This window comes from Brassica napus, chromosome A9 (genome assembly GCF_020379485.1).
Source record: "Brassica napus cultivar Da-Ae chromosome A9, Da-Ae, whole genome shotgun sequence".
Classification (NCBI taxonomy): Eukaryota; Viridiplantae; Streptophyta; class Magnoliopsida; order Brassicales; family Brassicaceae; genus Brassica; species Brassica napus.
This window is the reverse complement of record NC_063442.1, coordinates 43,735,720-43,753,951: the sequence shown is the minus strand read 5'-3', so window position 1 is coordinate 43,753,951 and position 18,232 is coordinate 43,735,720. Positions and strand designations below refer to the sequence as shown.

At 39.9% G+C, this 18,232-nt stretch overlaps 5 protein-coding genes across 6 annotated transcripts; 3 read left to right on the top strand and 2 right to left on the bottom strand.

Annotated features, from left to right (window-relative positions):
* The first annotated feature begins 311 nt into the window (after nt 1–311).
* Nucleotides 312–10,711, top strand: LOC106420093 (callose synthase 7). The gene is made up of 40 exons (XM_048741936.1): nt 312–932; nt 1,007–1,107; nt 1,233–1,324; nt 1,424–1,511; nt 1,608–1,718; nt 1,811–1,963; nt 2,054–2,143; nt 2,232–2,323; nt 2,438–2,561; nt 2,842–2,976; nt 3,061–3,137; nt 3,219–3,309; nt 3,391–3,513; nt 3,591–3,708; nt 3,792–4,176; nt 4,406–4,466; nt 4,689–4,770; nt 4,854–4,903; nt 4,973–5,059; nt 5,190–5,294; nt 5,388–5,482; nt 5,580–5,661; nt 5,742–5,905; nt 6,012–6,135; nt 6,237–6,340; nt 6,563–6,671; nt 6,755–6,906; nt 6,994–7,103; nt 7,182–7,301; nt 7,394–7,462; nt 7,565–7,742; nt 7,824–7,935; nt 8,016–8,257; nt 8,371–8,454; nt 8,530–8,642; nt 8,714–8,943; nt 9,019–9,816; nt 9,899–9,949; nt 10,037–10,222; nt 10,302–10,711. The coding sequence occupies exons 1-40, from the start codon at nt 698–700 to the stop codon at nt 10,563–10,565; spliced, it is 5,787 nt and encodes a 1,928-aa protein (XP_048597893.1). The 5' UTR covers nt 312–697; the 3' UTR covers nt 10,566–10,711.
* Nucleotides 10,712–11,301: 590 nt separating this feature from the next.
* On the top strand, nt 11,302–11,833 carry LOC106420096. Its single transcript, XM_013860930.3, has one exon. The coding sequence runs from the start codon at nt 11,302–11,304 to the stop codon at nt 11,695–11,697; it is 396 nt and encodes a 131-aa protein (XP_013716384.1). The 3' UTR covers nt 11,698–11,833.
* A 9-nt stretch (nt 11,834–11,842) lies between these two features.
* Nucleotides 11,843–16,496, bottom strand: LOC106420097 (4-hydroxyphenylpyruvate dioxygenase). 2 transcript variants are annotated; one of them, XM_022707625.2, is made up of 7 exons: nt 16,136–16,496; nt 14,856–16,065; nt 13,192–14,788; nt 13,008–13,108; nt 12,583–12,655; nt 12,336–12,420; nt 11,843–12,137 (listed from the first exon to the last, which is right to left on the bottom strand). In XM_022707625.2, exons 2-3 carry the CDS (start codon nt 16,001–16,003, stop codon nt 14,614–14,616), a joined length of 1,323 nt encoding a protein of 440 aa, XP_022563346.2. In that variant the 5' UTR covers nt 16,004–16,065; nt 16,136–16,496; the 3' UTR covers nt 11,843–12,137; nt 12,336–12,420; nt 12,583–12,655; nt 13,008–13,108; nt 13,192–14,613. The 2 variants fall into 2 exon arrangements, with proteins under 2 accessions (XP_022563346.2, XP_022563347.2); XM_022707626.2 differs by lacking the exon at nt 12,336–12,420.
* Nucleotides 13,751–14,697, top strand: LOC106419950 (peroxisomal and mitochondrial division factor 2). Its single transcript, XM_048741940.1, is given in 3 exon segments — nt 13,751–13,987; nt 13,990–14,241; nt 14,244–14,697. Coding segments are annotated over 3 exon segments (675 nt in total). The 5' UTR covers nt 13,751–13,767; the 3' UTR covers nt 14,447–14,697.
* Nucleotides 16,350–18,167, bottom strand: LOC106420094 (pentatricopeptide repeat-containing protein At1g06580). The gene has a single exon (XM_013860928.3). The coding sequence runs from the start codon at nt 18,123–18,125 to the stop codon at nt 16,632–16,634; it is 1,494 nt and encodes a 497-aa protein (XP_013716382.2). The 5' UTR covers nt 18,126–18,167; the 3' UTR covers nt 16,350–16,631.
* Between the last annotated feature and the right edge of the window lie 65 nt (nt 18,168–18,232).

Genomic DNA, 18,232 nt, shown 5'->3' with positions numbered 1-18,232 from the left:
ACTAGTGTTTGTAGAGAAATAAAGAACAAATTAATTCCTTGTTAAATATGGGATGGAACAACCATTCCCTTTCGTTCCTACAATTTTATTCCTCTACATTCATTTTCTATTCGTTCCTCTTGATTTTCTATTCGTTCCTCTTGTTTCGAGAATGGTCACCAGTGAGACCTTTAAATATACATATTTTACAAGTGGTACCAAAATACGGGAATTTATCGGTTAACCGGTATGGATGTTTTTATTATATATGTTTCAATTAATTATCTTGGTGTTGTTGGGCATACATTAAAATGACACGCTGTTAGTTTGTGAAAACCTCAAAGGTCATGTAGTCTAGATTTCCATAGAGCCATCGTCTTTCGACATCCCCGGGAAGCAATTCCTCAAACTTTCCGGGAAAAAGAAATCGCATAATCATCGGTTTGCTTTCGTCTACCGATACATACAAAAAGTCACACCTTACAAAAAAAGCGCGCGAGAAATCAATTTTATAAGCTTCTTCTTACCTCTGCATTCTTTTCTTCTTCTTAGAGCAATCGAATAACCCTAAACCCCACTCAACGAATCTCCATCTCCATCTCTCTCCGCCTTCGCATCTCCTTTCCCTCTGCTCATATAAAACCACGATGAGTATTATAATAAACATCGATTCGCCGAGAATTGCCGTCGAAGAAGAAGAGGAGGAATCGATCTGGTTATGGCGAGTACCAGCGGAGGAAGAGGCGGCGAGGACGGGAGGCCGCCGCAGATGCAGCCTGTTCGTTCTCTTTCCCGGAGGATGACGCGAGCTGGGACGATGATGATGATTGAGCCTAACGAAGACGAGAGTATCATCGATAGCGAGCTTGTGCCTTCTTCGCTCGCTGCTATTGCTCCTATTCTTCGTGTAGCTAATGATATTGAAGAAGATAATCCAAGAGTCGCTTACCTCTGTAAGATTCTTGTGACTCTCCTATCAAAGTGTTGTAGATAGAGTTTGAGTGTTTACTCTCTTAATCTTTGCTAGGTCGCTTCCATGCGTTTGAGAAGGCTCATAAGATGGATCCAACGTCAAGTGGACGAGGCGTTCGTCAATTTAAAACCTATCTATTGCACAAATTACAAGAGGTAATTTTATATATATCACTTGATTGATTGGCATGATGTTCTATTCGATGGATGCGAGTATTATTCAGTTGATCTCAGCATTTGGATTCAAATTCTTGAATATTTGTTTGTTGTTGTTGTTATAGGAGGAACCGACGAGTGATCCGAATGAAATTCAGACGTACTATCAGAACTTCTATGTGGATAATATAGAAAATGGAGAAGGGAAAAAGACACCGTGAGTATCTTCTCTTCTTAAGATTTTGTAATCTCAGTGATGTCTATTTAACTCTTTTTTTTGTTTGTGTGTGTGTCTATCTAACTTTGTTCATTATAGGGAGGAGATGGCGAAGCTGTACCAGATGGCGACTGTATTGTATGATGTTCTGAAGACTGTGATTCATCCAGCAAGAATAGACGAAAAGGTTGATTAGTGTTTCCCTACATCCCTGTATGATTGATTATCCTTAGGAGTGTCTTTGTGTGGCACTTGACTTTTTTTTTTGATTGTTGGAATGTAGACCCACAGGTATGCTAAAGAAGTTGAAAGAAAGAAGGATCACTATGAGCCCTACAACATTCTTCCACTGGATGTTGGAGGAGCAAAGACCGTAATAATGGAACTCCCTGAGGTTGTGTGTGCATAGTTTTCTTACTTACTTAAGCTTGTCATCAGATAGTACTCGTTCCGAGCTCTTACCGATGTTTTTCCATTAAAATTTAGATTAAGGCGGCTATTCGAGCTGTATGTAATGTGCAAAATCTTCCTCAGCCAAGAGTTCCTTCAGCCTCGACTAAGCCAAACGAAGTGGATAGGGAAAAAGCCAGAACTTTCAATGACATTCTCGAGTGGCTTGCTTTGGTTTTTGGTTTTCAGGTATAAGTTTCTTTCTCGCCATTTTTAGTCTGTTTAAGTTCTTATAATAATAAGTGTCTTGATTAAATTTCCTATTTTTGATGGTTAAAGAGAGGAAATGTAGCTAACCAGAGGGAGCATCTCATACTTCTACTTGCCAACGTTGATGTGAGAAAGAGGAATCTCGAGAATTATGAAGATGTAAGTACTCTGTGGGTTATCACAAAGCTTCCTTTTTTTTTCTGGAGGATATATTACACACAAATTACTAACTACAATTAAAATATAGGTGAAGCCTAGCACCGTGAATAAGTTGATGGAAAAATATTTCAAGAATTACAAGTCATGGTGCAACTATTTGCGGATGGAATCATATCTCAGGTATCATAAGGATCTTCTCTTAGATAATTCAAGTTCTTAACGCTCTTGGGACTTCGAAAAGCTTTCCTTCACATCCCTTCTACCCTAAAGTTTCTATTGGTGGATGGTTGGCAGGTTTCCTGCAGGTTGCGATGAACAGCAATTGAGCCTTTTGTATATTGGCCTTTATCTTCTCATATGGGGTGAAGCATCGAATGTCCGTTTCATGCCTGAATGCCTCTGCTACATATTCCACAATGTAGGTTTCTTTTAGTTAGATAATCCTATTGTCTCTGTTTCTGTGACTAGCAAATAGCAACACACACACCTTTAAAATGTGTCTCTAGTTATCTAAGAATACTCTGTGATTTGCTTGGTAATGATCTGATATACAATGATTGAGGAGTCTTGTGATGATGATTGCATATGTGTAAATTCTACCTGAGATTTTATAAGGAAAAGTCCTTTGATTTGTTCTCATAATATTATGTTGTAAGATTATATGTAACCATGTTTAAAGAAATGACTTTCTTGTGAAGATGGCGAACGAAGTCCATGGAATTCTGTTTAGCAATGTGTACCCTGTAACTGGGGAGACATATGAGGCAGGTGCACCTGACGATGAGGCATTCTTAAGGAATGTTATAACACCAATTTACCAGGTCCTACGCAAGGTATGTCAGTCTCTATTCTAGCTTTCGTTTTTTTTCCTCACGTATTAGTTCACTAAGAAGACCAGGTCGTTTTGTGGGAAATAGGAAGTCAGGAGAAACAAAATGGGAAAGGCAAGCCATTCAAAATGGAGAAATTATGATGATCTGAATGAGTACTTTTGGTGAGTAAACTCATGCTTGATCTGGTGTTATATGTTTGTCATGTGTTGCTATCTGAGCAAATTCATTTTACCGTTTCATAGGGATAAAAGGTGTTTTAGGCTGGATTGGCCAATGAAACCTGAGGCAGATTTTTTCATCCACACTGATGTGATTTCACAACGTCCGAATGAGGTTTTAATTTTTCTTAGTACTAGTTTTTATCTTTATCTTTAATCTTGACGTCTTCTTAGTACTAAATTTTATTAATTGCAGAGGCACGATCCAGTCTCTCATGGAAAAAGGAAACCCAAAACTAATTTTGTTGAAGCTCGAACGTTTTGGAACCTCTATCGAACTTTTGACCGAATGTGGATGTTCCTTGCGTTGTCTCTACAGGTAGAGTCTAATTTAAAATTCCCACTCCACTTCTGCTCTATTTGATAAATATATGTAGTAATTCTATGATTTTTTAGGTCATGATAATAGTTGCATGGAGCCCATCAGGATCTATTCTTAACATATTTTCTGAGGATGTATTCAAAAATGTGCTGACCATTTTCATCACTTCAGCGTTCCTTAATCTTCTACAAGGTAACTTCTAACTCCGCTTCAGATTGACATTACCTCTATGCTGAATATTTAATGCCCTATTGTCGTTGTTTGATGAAATGCAGCGACATTGGACGTAATTCTTAGTTTTGGTGCTTGGAAGAGCCTAAAGTTTACCCAAATTCTGCGGTACATCACAAAGTTTTTAATGGCAGCCATGTGGGCCATTATATTGCCAATTACATACTCAAACTCGTTGCAGAATCCTACTGGACTAATAAAGTTCTTCAGTAGTTGGATTGGGAGTTGGCTTCACCAGTCGTCGTACAACTATGCTATTGCATTATATGTCTTACCAAATATTTTGGCCGCTGTGTTTTTCTTACTCCCACCTCTGCGTAGAATCATGGAGCGATCAAATATGCGAATTGTTACATTTATTATGTGGTGGGCTCAGCCAAAACTGTATGTTGGCAGAGGAATGCATGAAGAAATGTTTGCACTTTTCAAGTAAGATGATGTTATTCATTGTAGTTTTTGTCTCCATTTTTCCTTATAATCCCTTTTCTCATGCATACTGAGAAAAAGTTCAGCAAGTCATCGTTTTTGATACATTACTAATATAGTTTTGCATATTGTTTCAAATTTTCAATATTGCACACGGCTCATGGTACGATAACATTGATTACAAGTTAGTGTATGGTTCATGATTAATTCTTTTTAATTTATGTTGTTTCAGGTATACATTCTTTTGGGTCATGCTGTTACTTAGCAAGCTCGCATTCAGCTACTACGTGGAGGTGAATAGCTTGTTATGCTGATACTTATAAATCATCTTTTCTTCTTTCTACTATTGAGTCTATGCTCTCATGTTTACCTCTAGTAATATCCTCATTTAGTATCCTAATCCTTTACTAATTCGAGAGATTGTAGTCCTATTTATTATCTAAAACGTTCGATATAGGCATATCTTGTTACAGTTATATTTTAACATGTACTTTTGTTGATGATTCCCTGGACAGATATTACCACTTGTCAAGCCAACGAGGTTAATATGGGATATGACTGGCGTAAATTATCAGTGGCATGAGTTCTTCCCAAATGGTAATGATCCTTCTACTCATAGTGTCCTTATTTACTGCTATTAACTTCTTTTCGTTCTAAACTATGTTGATATATTCATGCAGCCACTCATAACATTGGTGTAATTATCTCCATATGGGGTCCGATTGTCTTGGTAAGTTATTTTTATTAAATAAATTGGCAAGAACATTTCTTAACACCGTGAAATTTGATTGATATTTAGGTTTATTTTATGGATACGCAAATATGGTATGCCATATTCTCTACTCTATTTGGTGGGATTTCTGGAGCTTTCAGCCATCTTGGGGAGGTAATTTTTTCGTCTTCTCTTTTGTTAATACTATGAAAACATGTTTCTGATTCTTTAGGTTAAAACCCAACATTGGGCAAAGTTTTCTTAGTTATTTTATCTCCATTTGTGTGTGTGTGTGTGTGTGTAGATACGTACACTTGGAATGTTGCGGTCCAGGTTTAGATTTGTTCCATCTGCGTTCTGTGGTAAACTTACACCATTACCTCCAGGCCATCCAAAGAGAAAGCACTTGGTATTAATCATACATATAAATGTAATTTTTAAGAAATTATACGCCAACTATTATCATATTATGGCTGACAAATGGAACATTTGAGTAATGCAGGAGGAAACAGTGGACGAAAGAGATATTGCGAGGTTCTCACAGATGTGGAATAAGTTCGTATACACTATGCGGGATGAGGATCTGATCAGCGATAGGTTTGAGGGATTTTCCTATAATATAGACCCATCACACTAACCCCTGAAGTTCATTTAAGAAATTTACTCATGTATTATGCTTGTTTTTGTTGTGTAGGGAAAGAGATTTGCTACTTGTACCTTCGTCTTCTAAAGATGTCACTGTTCTGCAGTGGCCTCCTTTCTTGCTTGCTAGCAAAGTTAGTTATACAGATATCTCTGGAACATCTTCGCGCTGTCCATTATCTCTTCTTGATGATTTGTTCTTTTTTGATGACAGATTCCAATAGCATTAGACATGGCTAAAGATTTCAAGGGAAAGGAGGACATTGACTTATTCAAGAAGATTAAAAGTGAATACTATATGCATTATGCAGTGGTTGAAGCTTATGAATCGGTGAGGGACGTAATATATGGTCTTCTTGAAGATGAATCTGATAAAAGGTTTGTTTTCCTTAATAATTAGAGTTTACATCAGATCTATGCATTCTTAACCTTATCTACGCCAGTGCTAACTATATACTATACTGCTGTCTCCTAATCTATTTAGGATTGTAAGGGAGATTTGTTATGAAATTGATGTTAGCATTCAACAACATAAATTTTTAAGTAAATTCCGGATGACTGGTATGCCTTTGCTCAGTGATAAGCTTGAGAAGTTCTTAAAAATCCTGGTAACGTCAATATATTTTTCTTTTCTCGTTCAATACCAATACTTTCTTTTTGTGTGTTTTTATTATTCGTCCTACTCAATGAAATCTGGTCGTGCTGACAGCTAAGTGGTGATGAGGAAGATGATACTTACAAGTCTCAGATAATCAATGTTCTCCAAGACATTATTGAAATCATCACGCAGGATATTATGGTTAACGGTCACGAGTAAGTCTTAATCGTTCGTTCATATGTGAAAGTTTGGCTCATTTTCCATGCAACAAAAGCTCCTCTGTTTTTTCTTTCTAGTTTTTAACAATCTTTATAATGAATTATGAGCTTCACTTTGAAATATTCATTTAACATGGTTTGTCTTCCTATCTGTAAAATCCTTACAAAAAACTTCACTATAAAATATTTGTGTAACATGCTTTGCCTTCATACCTGTAGGATCCTTGAGAGGGCTCATTTTCAGAGTGGTGATATTGATACGGACAAGAAAGAACAAAGGTTCGAAAAGATAAATCTGTATAAGCAGGACGCGTCTTGGAGGGAAAAGGTAGACATTTGTTTCTGTCTAATGTGAAAAACCAACCATGTCTTCTACCTTTTTGATATCATTCTTTCATTCTTACTTTGTAGGTTGTAAGACTTTTGTTACTTGTGACTGTTAAAGAATCTGCAATTAACATCCCTCAAAATTTGGAAGCTCGTCGTCGTATGACATTCTTTGCAAATTCCCTGTTCATGAATATGCCAGATGCTCCTCGAGTCCGTGACATGCTATCGTTTAGGTACATCTTTGAAAACCTTGGTAAATCAAAGTGATAGTGGTCTTAGACAAGTTCTAAGCAACATTTATTTTCCACATTTGCGTCTAGTGTCTTAACTCCTTATTACAAAGAAGATGTTCTCTATTCGGAGGAAGAATTGAACAAGGAAAATGAAGATGGAATATCTATTTTATTCTACCTACAGAGAATATATCCTGGTGAGTTTCTATTGGTGCTTTTGTACGTCTTTTATAACATGTTTTGAGATTTACCCAATGGAAGTGTATGTTCAACAGAGGAATGGTCGAATTATGTCGAACGTGTAATTGATGTCAAACGGAATTTTTCTGATAAAGAAAAGACAGATCAACTCCGTGAATGGGTATCGTTTAGAGGCCAGACCCTTTCAAGGACAGGTATATGCTATCAGAATGTTGTTGGCTTTGTACTTATACGTATACGATTCTCTTCTGCCGCTAAATGTACTGAAAATCCTTACTATTTCTAGTTAGGGGAATGATGTACTACAGAATGTCTCTCGAACTTCAATGTTACCAGGAATACACTGGAGAAGATGGTTTGTATTTCCTCTCCATTCTCAGTATTGAATTATTGGGAAATTAATGTTGCTTGGAGACGAAGTTTTGTTTAAAGAACTCTATTTTTTTCCCTCTTGCAGATACCAATGATGGCTACCTTTCCTCAGCATCAAATGAAAATTTTATGAACCGCGCACGAGCTCTTGCAGATTTAAAATTCACGTATGTAGTGTCATGCCAAGTCTATGGGAACCAGAAAAAGTCAAGTGAGGGCAGGGATCGAAGTTGTTACAATAATATTTTACAGCTCATGCTCAAGTAAGAAACTTGTCACTGTTTGAAATCAAACCTTCATGCTTACTATTCTAGCTTAGTTCTAATTTTATACATTATTGTTAGGTATCCATCCTTGCGTGTTGCCTATATAGATGAAAGGGAGGAGACAGTTAACAATAAATCACAGAAAGTATTCTACTCCGTGCTGCTCAAAGGTGGTAACAAATTAGATGAGGTAAAATAAGGCAAATTTGTATTCATAATTTCTTACATAAATAGGTCTTACCACATATGAACTTTGTTCTTTGATTTTAGGAAATATATCGTATCAAACTTCCCGGCAATCCTACTGAAATTGGCGAAGGAAAGCCCGAGAACCAGAACCATGCCATCATTTTCACTCGTGGTGAAGCACTTCAGACCATAGACATGAACCAGGACAACTACTTTGAAGAGTCTTTCAAAATGAGAAATGTGCTACAAGAATTTGATGAAGGTCGTCGTGGCAAGAGAAACCCAACAATTTTGGGTCTTCGTGAACATATATTTACTGGAAGGTATGAGATTCGTTGTATGTTCGGTCGTTGTTGATGTTAATGAATATGTCTTCACCTTTTTTGGCACTATAGCTTCGTTGTTATCTTAATCTGATTTCTCTATGACTCCACAGTGTTTCATCACTTGCTTGGTTCATGTCGAATCAAGAAACAAGTTTCGTTACCATTGGCCAACGTGTTCTGGCAAATCCTCTGAGGTATTCTCATATCTCGTTACAAGCAGTCTCTGCATCATCAAATCTTATTATAACTTAACTCACTTGTTTTTACAGGGTACGTTTCCATTATGGCCATCCTGATATATTTGATAGAATCTTCCACATCACAAGGGGAGGCATTAGCAAGGCTTCAAAGATAATAAACTTAAGCGAAGATATCTTTGCAGGTAGTGAAGAGCTCTTCACTAACATTAAATTTGCTTATTTATTTGTGATGGCTAATCATGGTAACATCCAGGGTACAATTCAACACTTCGTGGGGGTTACATCACACACCACGAGTACATCCAAGCAGGGAAAGGGCGTGATGTAGGGATGAATCAGATTTCGATTTTTGAAGCCAAAGTTGCGAATGGTAATGGAGAACAAACACTAAGTCGTGACGTTTACCGACTTGGACGCCGGTTTGATTTTTACAGGATGCTCTCCTTCTACTTCACCACTGTTGGTTTCTATTTCAGTAGCATGGTATGCCTAATTGAATAGTTACTTCCTCTTGTATTGTTCAGACGAGTAAAAAACATGTCTTGTTCTGTGTTTCAGATAACGGTGGTCACAGTATATGTGTTTCTTTACGGGCGTCTTTATCTAGTATTGAGCGGATTGGAAAAGGAGATTCTGCAAAGTGCAACTATACATCAGTCCAAAGCCCTTGAGGAGGCATTAGCAGCGCAAACTGTTTTCCAGCTAGGTTTTCTGATGGTTCTACCAATGGTTATGGAGATTGGCCTAGAGAAAGGGTTCCGCACGGCCTTGGGTGATTTCATCATTATGCAGCTTCAGCTCGCCTCAGTTTTCTTCACGTTTCAGCTGGGAACAAAAGCACATTACTTTGGGAGGACGGTTCTGCACGGAGGTTCCAAGTACAGAGCAACTGGTCGTGGATTCGTTGTCTTCCATGCCAAGTTTGCGGAAAACTATAGACTATACTCGCGAAGCCACTTCGTCAAGGGACTTGAGTTGGTCATATTGCTAGTAGTCTATCAAGTTTATGGGAACTCGTACCGTAGCTCAAGTCTTTATCTATACATAACGTTTTCGATGTGGTTCCTGGTGAGCTCTTGGCTGTTCGCTCCGTTTATATTCAACCCGTCTGGGTTTGAGTGGCAAAAGACGGTGGATGACTGGACTGACTGGAAAAGATGGATGGGGAACCGCGGCGGCATTGGAATCGTCGTTGAAAAAAGTTGGGAATCATGGTGGGAATCAGAGCAAGAACATCTGAAGCACACTAATTTAAGAGGAAGGGTTCTTGAGATACTTCTCGCACTGCGTTTCCTCCTTTACCAGTATGGCATTGTCTACCACCTCAACGTCGCTCATCGCGACACAACATTGCTGGTATATATAGTATTCTTTGTATACTTTCCCTCTTTTAGCTTTTAAAAAATGCCAATAACTCTGAACCTTTCTTCTTTTAAAGGTTTATGGACTTTCTTGGGCGGTTTTGTTGTCAGTTCTCCTCGTCCTAAAGGTAAGAATGCTCCAAGAAACTAATCTGCTATCTATATTTAGAGATAGTCTACACATTGATGATATGTTTTGTTTGATCATTGCACAGATGGTATCAATGGGAAGACGAAAGTTCGGAACAGATTTTCAGGTTATGTTTAGGATTCTCAAGGCGCTTCTCTTCCTCGGTTTCTTGTCAGTCATGACTGTATTGTTTGTAGTCTGCGGCCTTACGATCTCAGATCTATGCGCTTCATTCCTAGCTTTCTTGCCTACGGGCTGGGCCATTCTTCTTGTAAGTTCCGTTCCACAAACTTTCTCAGCTTTTTCTTTTGTATAGTCTTGTTAATCTGTTTGGTGTTGTGTTTTGACAGATCGGGCAAACGCTGCGTGGCGTGCTAAAGGGAATAGGAATATGGGACTCGATTAAAGAGCTAGGGAGAGCGTACGAGTACATAATGGGGCTTCTGATATTCACACCCATTGCGGTTTTATCTTGGTTCCCGTTCGTGTCTGAGTTCCAAACCAGACTGCTGTTTAACCAAGCCTTTAGTCGCGGTCTCCAGATCTCTATGATCCTCGCAGGAAAGAAAGACAAAGAGACACCTTCCTTCTCTAACAAAAACTCTATTAATTAATAATGTTTTTGAATATTAATTAATTTATAATTTTTTTTAAAAAATCTATATATTTTTTATGCATTTTTATTTAAAACTAAAAAGAATACTGAATTTTAATGTATATGAATTGATTTAGTTTTATAGATATAATTTTTTTAATTCAATTATTTAGTGTATATCTACATTTTAGGTGTAAATAACATCGTATATTTTATGTAAAGTTTTTGGGAAATCTCGTCATCTTATCAAATTAGGAAATTACACTTTCATCCTTCTCTCTCTGTTCTAAGAACGTCTTCTTCTACATACACTCTAGAAAGGTAACTCAGCATCGAGAGAAAGTCAGAAAGCACCATATAGACCAGACGAAACCTTCCTCCTTCTCGGTATGTACACGTATCTGTTGCATCTATTTTAGATAGCTTTCTTACAATCAGATTGGTTTATCCAGACTGAAAGAAAAAAGGTATTCGTAGATGCAGTCGTAGGAGATTAGGTCCTTCTTTCATGCCACAATTGGTAAAGCTATGGCCTTTTCTGAGACCCATAACGTTTTAAGTCCTTTATAGAACCTTGTAGGTTGATTTCAGGAAGTGTTGAGTCTCTCTTGTCTTATTCTAGGTTTTTTTCTTTGTTCTTGCAAGATTCTAGGTCTTCTTCATAGTAATTGTGTATGTGCTTTTGAGATCAAAGCTGAAAAACACTTTGATTCATGTTTCTCTTTTGGATTACAGTTGTTACTGATCCAAGGAAGATGCAGCATGGTGGGAACAAGAGTGGCAAGTCCTCCACCAATGTATGGGCTAACAACGCTAATCTGGCAAAGACAATGGGAGCTTTAGATGAGTTCAAATCTGGATTCCCGTCAAAGGGTTTAGCAACCGTGTCTAACAAATGGTGGGGGACAGGCGGACAACGCCAAGATGTTACTGAAGATGGAGGAGATGTCAAGGACGAAGAAGCAGCTTCTGAGAAGCAGAGTTCTTTGCTAGGTATTAGAAAAAGAATAGCTGAAGAAGGAAGAGAAGCTCTTGAGCTTGGTGTCAGTCAAGGGTTTGGTTCCAAAAGACCAGACAAGAGAGATCAGCATCTTCTGTCTCAGATCTTTGGGTCTTCACTGCCAAAGGAATGGGTTAATGATTCTTCCTGAGTTTGTTTTATATTGTTTAGAACAGAGTTTCCTTCTTGAATTAGTTCTCTGTGTTGTTTGTGATCCCTAAGTTCTTAACTCCCCTGCAACTATGTATTATGTTTTGGTGTTGAAAAAGGATGAAGAACATTCTGTAGTCACAAAATAACTAAAGACACCACAAACACTGTAGTATTGGTTTGGTCATGTCTCAAAGTGAATTGGATATACATCAATAAATAAGTTATGTCAGTTCCAAAAACATAGAAACAAATGATACATTGACAATGAACTTTGGAGGAAAACATAATCAGAGGAGATGCCGGAAAGGGAGGTGAAGCAGCATAAAGGTTTTTGTAGGTATATGTTGAACTTGAAACTAGACGTGCATGCCCTTGGGAGGTTCCAGGCTCTTCATGCTCTACCGTGTCAGGAACACTGCCTGCTTTCATGTCAAATGCCTATACAAAATGTACTTAAAGCTGTGAGTGCAAATAGAAAATTATCAGGAAAGAGATTCAAATGGGTTATCAGAACAGCCTAAGATAAAAATACTGAATACAGCAGAGACTTCATCAGGCAAACTAAAGACTTGCATCTCAAATCCACTCAACTCCTGGAAAGGATTAAAGCATATGGTCTAAAGTATCTATCCTTACCCCCAACTAAATGCATAAGAGAAAACTGAAGGCAAGGTGATATCAAAGGCAATGCTTGACTTATCCTTCCGTTTTGAAAAGATCCCTAGGAAAACATACAAAGTATAGCCACAAAGCAGAAGGTATCATACATTCATTCCTTAGACAAACCAAGAAAAAAAAAGCAAAGGTTCTGAGACAGCCTACAAAAAGCGCTAATCAAACCAAAACATCCTAAAGATGTGTACAACGAAAGTTAAAATTTTACCTTTTGAAGAGTTCTGAAAAGTAGCGTGTACCGTTGTAAGCTACGAACCACATCAAGACTACCACCAAACCATCTGAAAAAGAGTTGAGGACAGGCAAAGAGCCAATGAAAGATGCAAGCAGAGATCTGATATATTTCTAAATTTCCAAAATCTAACATTTCCCCACCAAACTGATTTTTTCAATCAGAGTTAGTATTTAACTTACCAACTTTAAATCTTAAATACTATTCATCAGAAACTTATTAATATCTTTTATAAGATTTAGACGATAACACTAGTGAAAAGAAATTCAGTGCCAATCATATACATCACCAACAAAAAAAAAGTACAAAATCAAAACTTTGCATCTTTCTAACGATCGAACAGTACAAAAATTCTCGAATTAGAAGAGAGACCAGATCATCACTCAAAAAAGAAAGGATACTGAAGAGGTATCGTTCCCACCAATCAAGCATGTAGAGCCCGAACGTGACATTGTAAAGGTAGATTTTGCGTTGAACCCAGTTCATATCTGACTCAAAATTCCTACAGATCAAAAAGGTAAGAGACTGCAAATCTCGATTCAATGATCGGAAAAAAAAAAACTTTATCAAAGACTCAAACTTTACCGCGTAAATCCAGCAGAAAACGTGATCCAGGTAGTCGAGGGAGACTCGAGATCTATGAAACAGTGTCCAAACTTTTTAGAGATTCGTAGTGAAAGAGAGAAAAATCAAAAATTGGACGGAGACGTCAAAGCTTGGAAAAGTCTCTGTCTTACGGTTCCGAGTTCCGACCCACGGTTTAAAGTAACCAGTTAATTAGTGCCGGTTTTTTCGAACCAAACCGGATAAAAATCATTACATTAGCCACGTAGGACTGATATGGTCGATTCAGACATGATCGGTACGGTACTTAAACGTTGATTTGTCGGAACCCGAAACCCTTTTTCCTCTCTTTTCTTTACGGGAAAAAAATCATAATAAAGTCGAAACCTTTCCTTCCTCATTTTTTCTCTACTTTATACATTTGATTCAATTCCCTCGTTGGCCTCGTTACTGCCGGAGATGGCGGAAGAGAGAAGCAGTAACGGCGGAGAGACGGTGCAGAATGATGAATGATGACAGTTTCTATGATTCCGATCAACATGACGATGGTGAAACTAAGCGGAGTTGAATCGATAGACCGGTCTGACGCCGGCGGAGATGGAGGAGTTGAGAGGAGAGGAATCCAAGGCGAGGCGTAAGAGCCTCAGAGCTCGAGACAGAAGTGTCGCGGCTTCAGAGGGGGGGGGGGGAGAGAAGCTCCGGTCTGAGGTTTCTCAGAAAAGGGATGGGATTGAGAAGTTGGAGAAGGAGGTGACTGGTTTTATAAGTGTAAAGGAGGAGAACGAGAAGAGAATGAAGGAGTTGGAGACCAAGTTTGGTATCTGGAGGTTAAAGAGTTGGAGGAGAGGAACACGAAGATGAGAGATAATATTGATAACAAGGAGAAGGAAGTGAGTGAGTTGAAGTAGAAGTAGAAGATCAATGGTTTGGAATCGAACGTTGCAGAAGGGAAAACAGATAAGAAGGTTGTGGAGGATTCATTGAGAGAGTCAGAGAATAAAATGGTGGCGATGGAATCAGAGACTGTGGAGTTATAGAGACAGATTGATTAGTCTGAGAAGATAATCATTGGATCGAAGAACCACTTAATGGCATTGTGCTTAATTCACGGTCCCCTACTAGTATGACTACTGGTTCTGGTGGAGCTATGGCGGCTGTTGCGGTTGCAGTGGCCGGAGCAGCCGTCGTCTGCTACATTTACCACTCCAAGAGGGTTCGATTCAACTTAGAATCTTTTAACTCCTCTGTGTGTTTGGTCCATTTCACAGTTTTGTAGTCTTCTTTATTGGGTGTTTGCTTACACATTTTTCATTAGTTTATACATTGTTACTGAACCTAAAAATGGGAAGACATTTCTGTAATCATCGTTTACTATTTTATAGTATAACATAAAACAGTTTTACATATCAATTACAACCCTTTTAGTTTAGTTCTTCTTCTTACTCACCCCACAAGCTGCTTGGCTTCAAGAGTCTTCTCATACTCTTCAATAGACTTAAAGAGCTCAGAGAAGTTACCTTTACCAAACCCACCACATCCTCCGCTCTGGTAAACCTTCCCTTCCTCATCCTTCTTCATGCATCCCACTCTCTGTATTATCTCTATAAATATCGTCGGCCTATCACCACAACCATAAAGACATTCTCAGCATCTAATCAACACAAAAGAGACAAGTCTCCTCTTACCTGTCACCAAGTGGTTTTGTAAAGATCTGAAGCAACGTCCCCTGATCATCTCTATCCACAAGAATCCCCAACTCCTCACACTCCCTAATCTGCTCATCACTCAGCACATCTCCAATCCTCTTCTTGAGATTCTTGTAATAAGTAGGCGGAGGAGAAGGCATGAAGTCAAACCCTCCAACGCCGCTCCTCTTCCTCATCTCCCTCAGCGTCCTGAATATGTCCTCGCTCATCAGCGCCAAGTGCTGCAGCCCGGCTCCTTCGTTGTGTTCAAGAAACGTCTGGATCTGGCTCTTCCTCTTCGTCCCGTGCACCGGCTCGTTCACCGGCAACAGAACCATCTCGTCGTTGTTGGCTAAAACAGCCGAGTTTAAACCGCTCTCGGCTGTTCCCACGTCGTCTGCCGTGAACTCCGCGAACTGGTGGAAGCCGGTGAACCCCGCGAGGTAAGTTAAAGCTGGGCCGAGCTCGGGGACGTTCCCCACTGCGTGGTCGAGACGGCGTATACCGTAATCTAGCGGAAACGACGACGTATCGTCAACAGATTCAAATCCGGGGAGGAAATTAACGGCTCCGTTATGATAACTAACGTAACGGAGGACGACGTCTCCGTATAGTTTAACTTCCGCGATCGTAACGGCTCCGTTGAGGACGTTAGGAGGGGATGAAGGAACGGCGCCGTTTGCTACGCTGATGGAGAATGCTGACTCAGCGTCTTCGACTTCGATGGCGACTGCTCTAACGCCGAGTCCGTGCGAAGAGAAGAAGGAGCGGCAAGAGACGTGATCGAAGGATGGGATTGAGGCTGTAGAGGTCTCGCCGGCGGAGAGAGAGGGAGAGTAGGGAGCGGTGAAGAGGAATCGGAGGTCGCCGGAGGTGAGTAGGTAGGAGGCGTGAACCATGTTTCCGGTGGAGAGATCGGATTTAGCGGAGAATCGCATTCCGAGTCCCCACGAGAAGCGGCGGGCGACGTTGGTGGCGTCGCCGCACCAGAACTCGATGTGGTGGAAGCGCTTTACCTTGAACTTGTCGGACTTTGGATTCTTCCTCACGAACTTGGAGAATCCGACGAGCTTGAATCCCGGCGACGCAGCCGAGGCAGCGTCGTCGTGATGCTGACTCTCTGAAACGGCGGCGTTTTCGTGCCCCATAGATTTCCAGCTTCTGCTTTGAACTAAACTCTGTTACGGAACTGAGTGTGGTTCGTTGAGCTCTACGTACACATATAATAACGATTTTAATTTATTTTTAAAAAATCATTTTATTTTGGAAAAGAATCTTACGGTGTATACAGTCTTAAGATAGTCAAGATCAGGTGTTGACTATTGTTGGACATCCAAGAGTACACGTGTACGGTCAGATTTTCATTAAAAGGAAACGTTACGTGATGTACCTCCTCCGCTGGTGCTGGTTGGGCCTGACTCCTTTGTCCAGTGACGGAATGCGTACGTGTAGGACTTATCCACCGTTGAGAAACATTGCATTTTTCCACAAATATCCAAAAGACAAAACTACTTTCTAATATTTTATCTGTATATGAAATGTTACAACACAAAGTGGAATTAAAATTGATACTCGCTTTCTATGTACAAAACAAATGAGCTTGTGTGTTTGTAATAAACTACACATGCAACATCTAATGCTCGAGTGACCACCTACTTTGCTTCATGCCTAACTTATAGTTTGCTTTCCATCGTACACCAGCCTAACTAATGGTCAGACGCATTTCTAGAGACTTTAGAAAACACTCAACCCCTCCTAATCTCTAAGGTCTATATGCTAATGACCTCTTTTATACCTCCACTCAATTGGCATAAACCCATCCATAATCATTCTTATACACAGATCATGCGCTTCACGCCACATTCCTTTCCTAAAAAATCCTACTATCATTGTCATGTACGTTACAACATCAGGCATCACTCCTTTGAGACCGAGACTGCAAAATAAACACCAAGCCTCTTCCACCATACCCGCCTTGCACATCCCTTTGATGATAATATTATACGTAATAATACCAATAACCATCTCACTCTTTTCCATATCCTCCAATAACACCAACGCCCTTTCTACACATAAACAGTCTAACAAAATGTTGTAAGTAAAAATATCACGACGCACGCCGCAAGAAACCATCCTACATAGAATCTCATCAGCAGCATTAAATCTCCCCAACTGACAATACCCTTGGAAGAGAGTGTTGTAAGTGACTCTATCACCAACCAACCCATCACGCACCATCATGAAGAAGATTCTCATCCCGTCATCCACCCTCATCGACTTGCAAAACCCGTTAATGAGAGTATTATAAGTCACCAGATTCGGGGAGCAGCCTCTCCTCACCATCAAACGAAACATGTATTTAGCCTCATCTAGACGATTGTTCATACAAAGTCCATTAATCAACGAATTGTAAGTAACAATATTCGGATCTACCGATCTCCGAATCATCTCTTTGTACACTCCCTTAGCCTCTAGAATCCGTCCTTCTTTCACAAACGCATCGATCACAGCGCTGAAAGTAATCACATCCGGCTTGATCCCTTTCTTCATCATGTCACTGAGTAATCTCGCGGATAAACCCCACACACCAGCGCTGAAAAGGCCAGTGATAAGAGAGTTGTAACTAACAACGTCAGGTCTAACTCCAACGTTCTCCATATGGTGCAAAAAGTCAATCGCAGCACTCAAACATCGATTTTCGCAGAGACTAGCGATGATCGTGTTGTAGATTACAGCGTTAGGTTCGTAGTCCCACTCCACCATCTGATCAATTAAAGATACCGCGTCGTGGATTCTATTCGCCTGGCAGAATCCGTTAACCAGTGATCCTAAGGTAACCACGCTGGGGTTGTAACCAAGCTTCATCATCTTCCCGAGGAAAGAGAGAGCGACGGAGAGTTGAGAGCATCGGCATAAACAGTCTATCAAGATGCTGAAGCTGTAGAGATCGTGCGGGATTTTAAGATTTTCCAATTGAGTGAAGAGGTAGATTACGAGATCGTGGTGGTTCATTTTGGCGATGGCGGTTAGTAATCGACTGAAGTCGATGATGGAAGGGAGGGGACGAGAGTCGGCCATGTCGTAGAACAAATCGACTGCGTCGTGTAGTTTGATTGAGTGAAGCTCGCTTCTCAATCTCTCTCGGTAGTTACTGTGAGAGGAAAATGCTCGGAGACCGTGTGAGAGAGGGTTACCTTTCGCGAGGAGATGACGATGGTGAAGAAACGTTTTCGCCGTTAACGCAATCGCGATGGTAATCGATCTCCGCATTCGTAGTGGATTTCGTTTCGGCTAATTGGATTCGTTCACCATCTGCTAATGTTACGGCGTCGCGCTGCAAATTCTAGGGGGAAAAAACGCCGAGCAGTTCTCCGGCG

Coding starts and splice junctions, on each gene's coding strand:
- LOC106420094 (XM_013860928.3), bottom strand. CDS start 18,125: ATGCGGAGATCGATTACCATCGCGATTGCGTTAACGGCGAAAACGTTT.
- LOC106420096 (XM_013860930.3), top strand. CDS start 11,302: ATGCAGCATGGTGGGAACAAGAGTGGCAAGTCCTCCACCAATGTATGG.
- LOC106420097 (XM_022707625.2), bottom strand. CDS start 16,003: ATGGGGCACGAAAACGCCGCCGTTTCAGAGAGTCAGCATCACGACGAC. Junction 14,789..14,855: donor ACAAAACCACTTGGTGACAG/GTAAGAGGAGAC, acceptor TTGTGGTGATAG/GCCGACGATATTTATAGAGA.
- LOC106420093 (XM_048741936.1), top strand. CDS start 698: ATGGCGAGTACCAGCGGAGGAAGAGGCGGCGAGGACGGGAGGCCGCCG. Junction 5,662..5,741: donor CTTTCTTGCTTGCTAGCAAA/GTTAGTTATACA, acceptor TTTTGATGACAG/ATTCCAATAGCATTAGACAT. Junction 6,341..6,562: donor ATTATGGTTAACGGTCACGA/GTAAGTCTTAAT, acceptor TCATACCTGTAG/GATCCTTGAGAGGGCTCATT.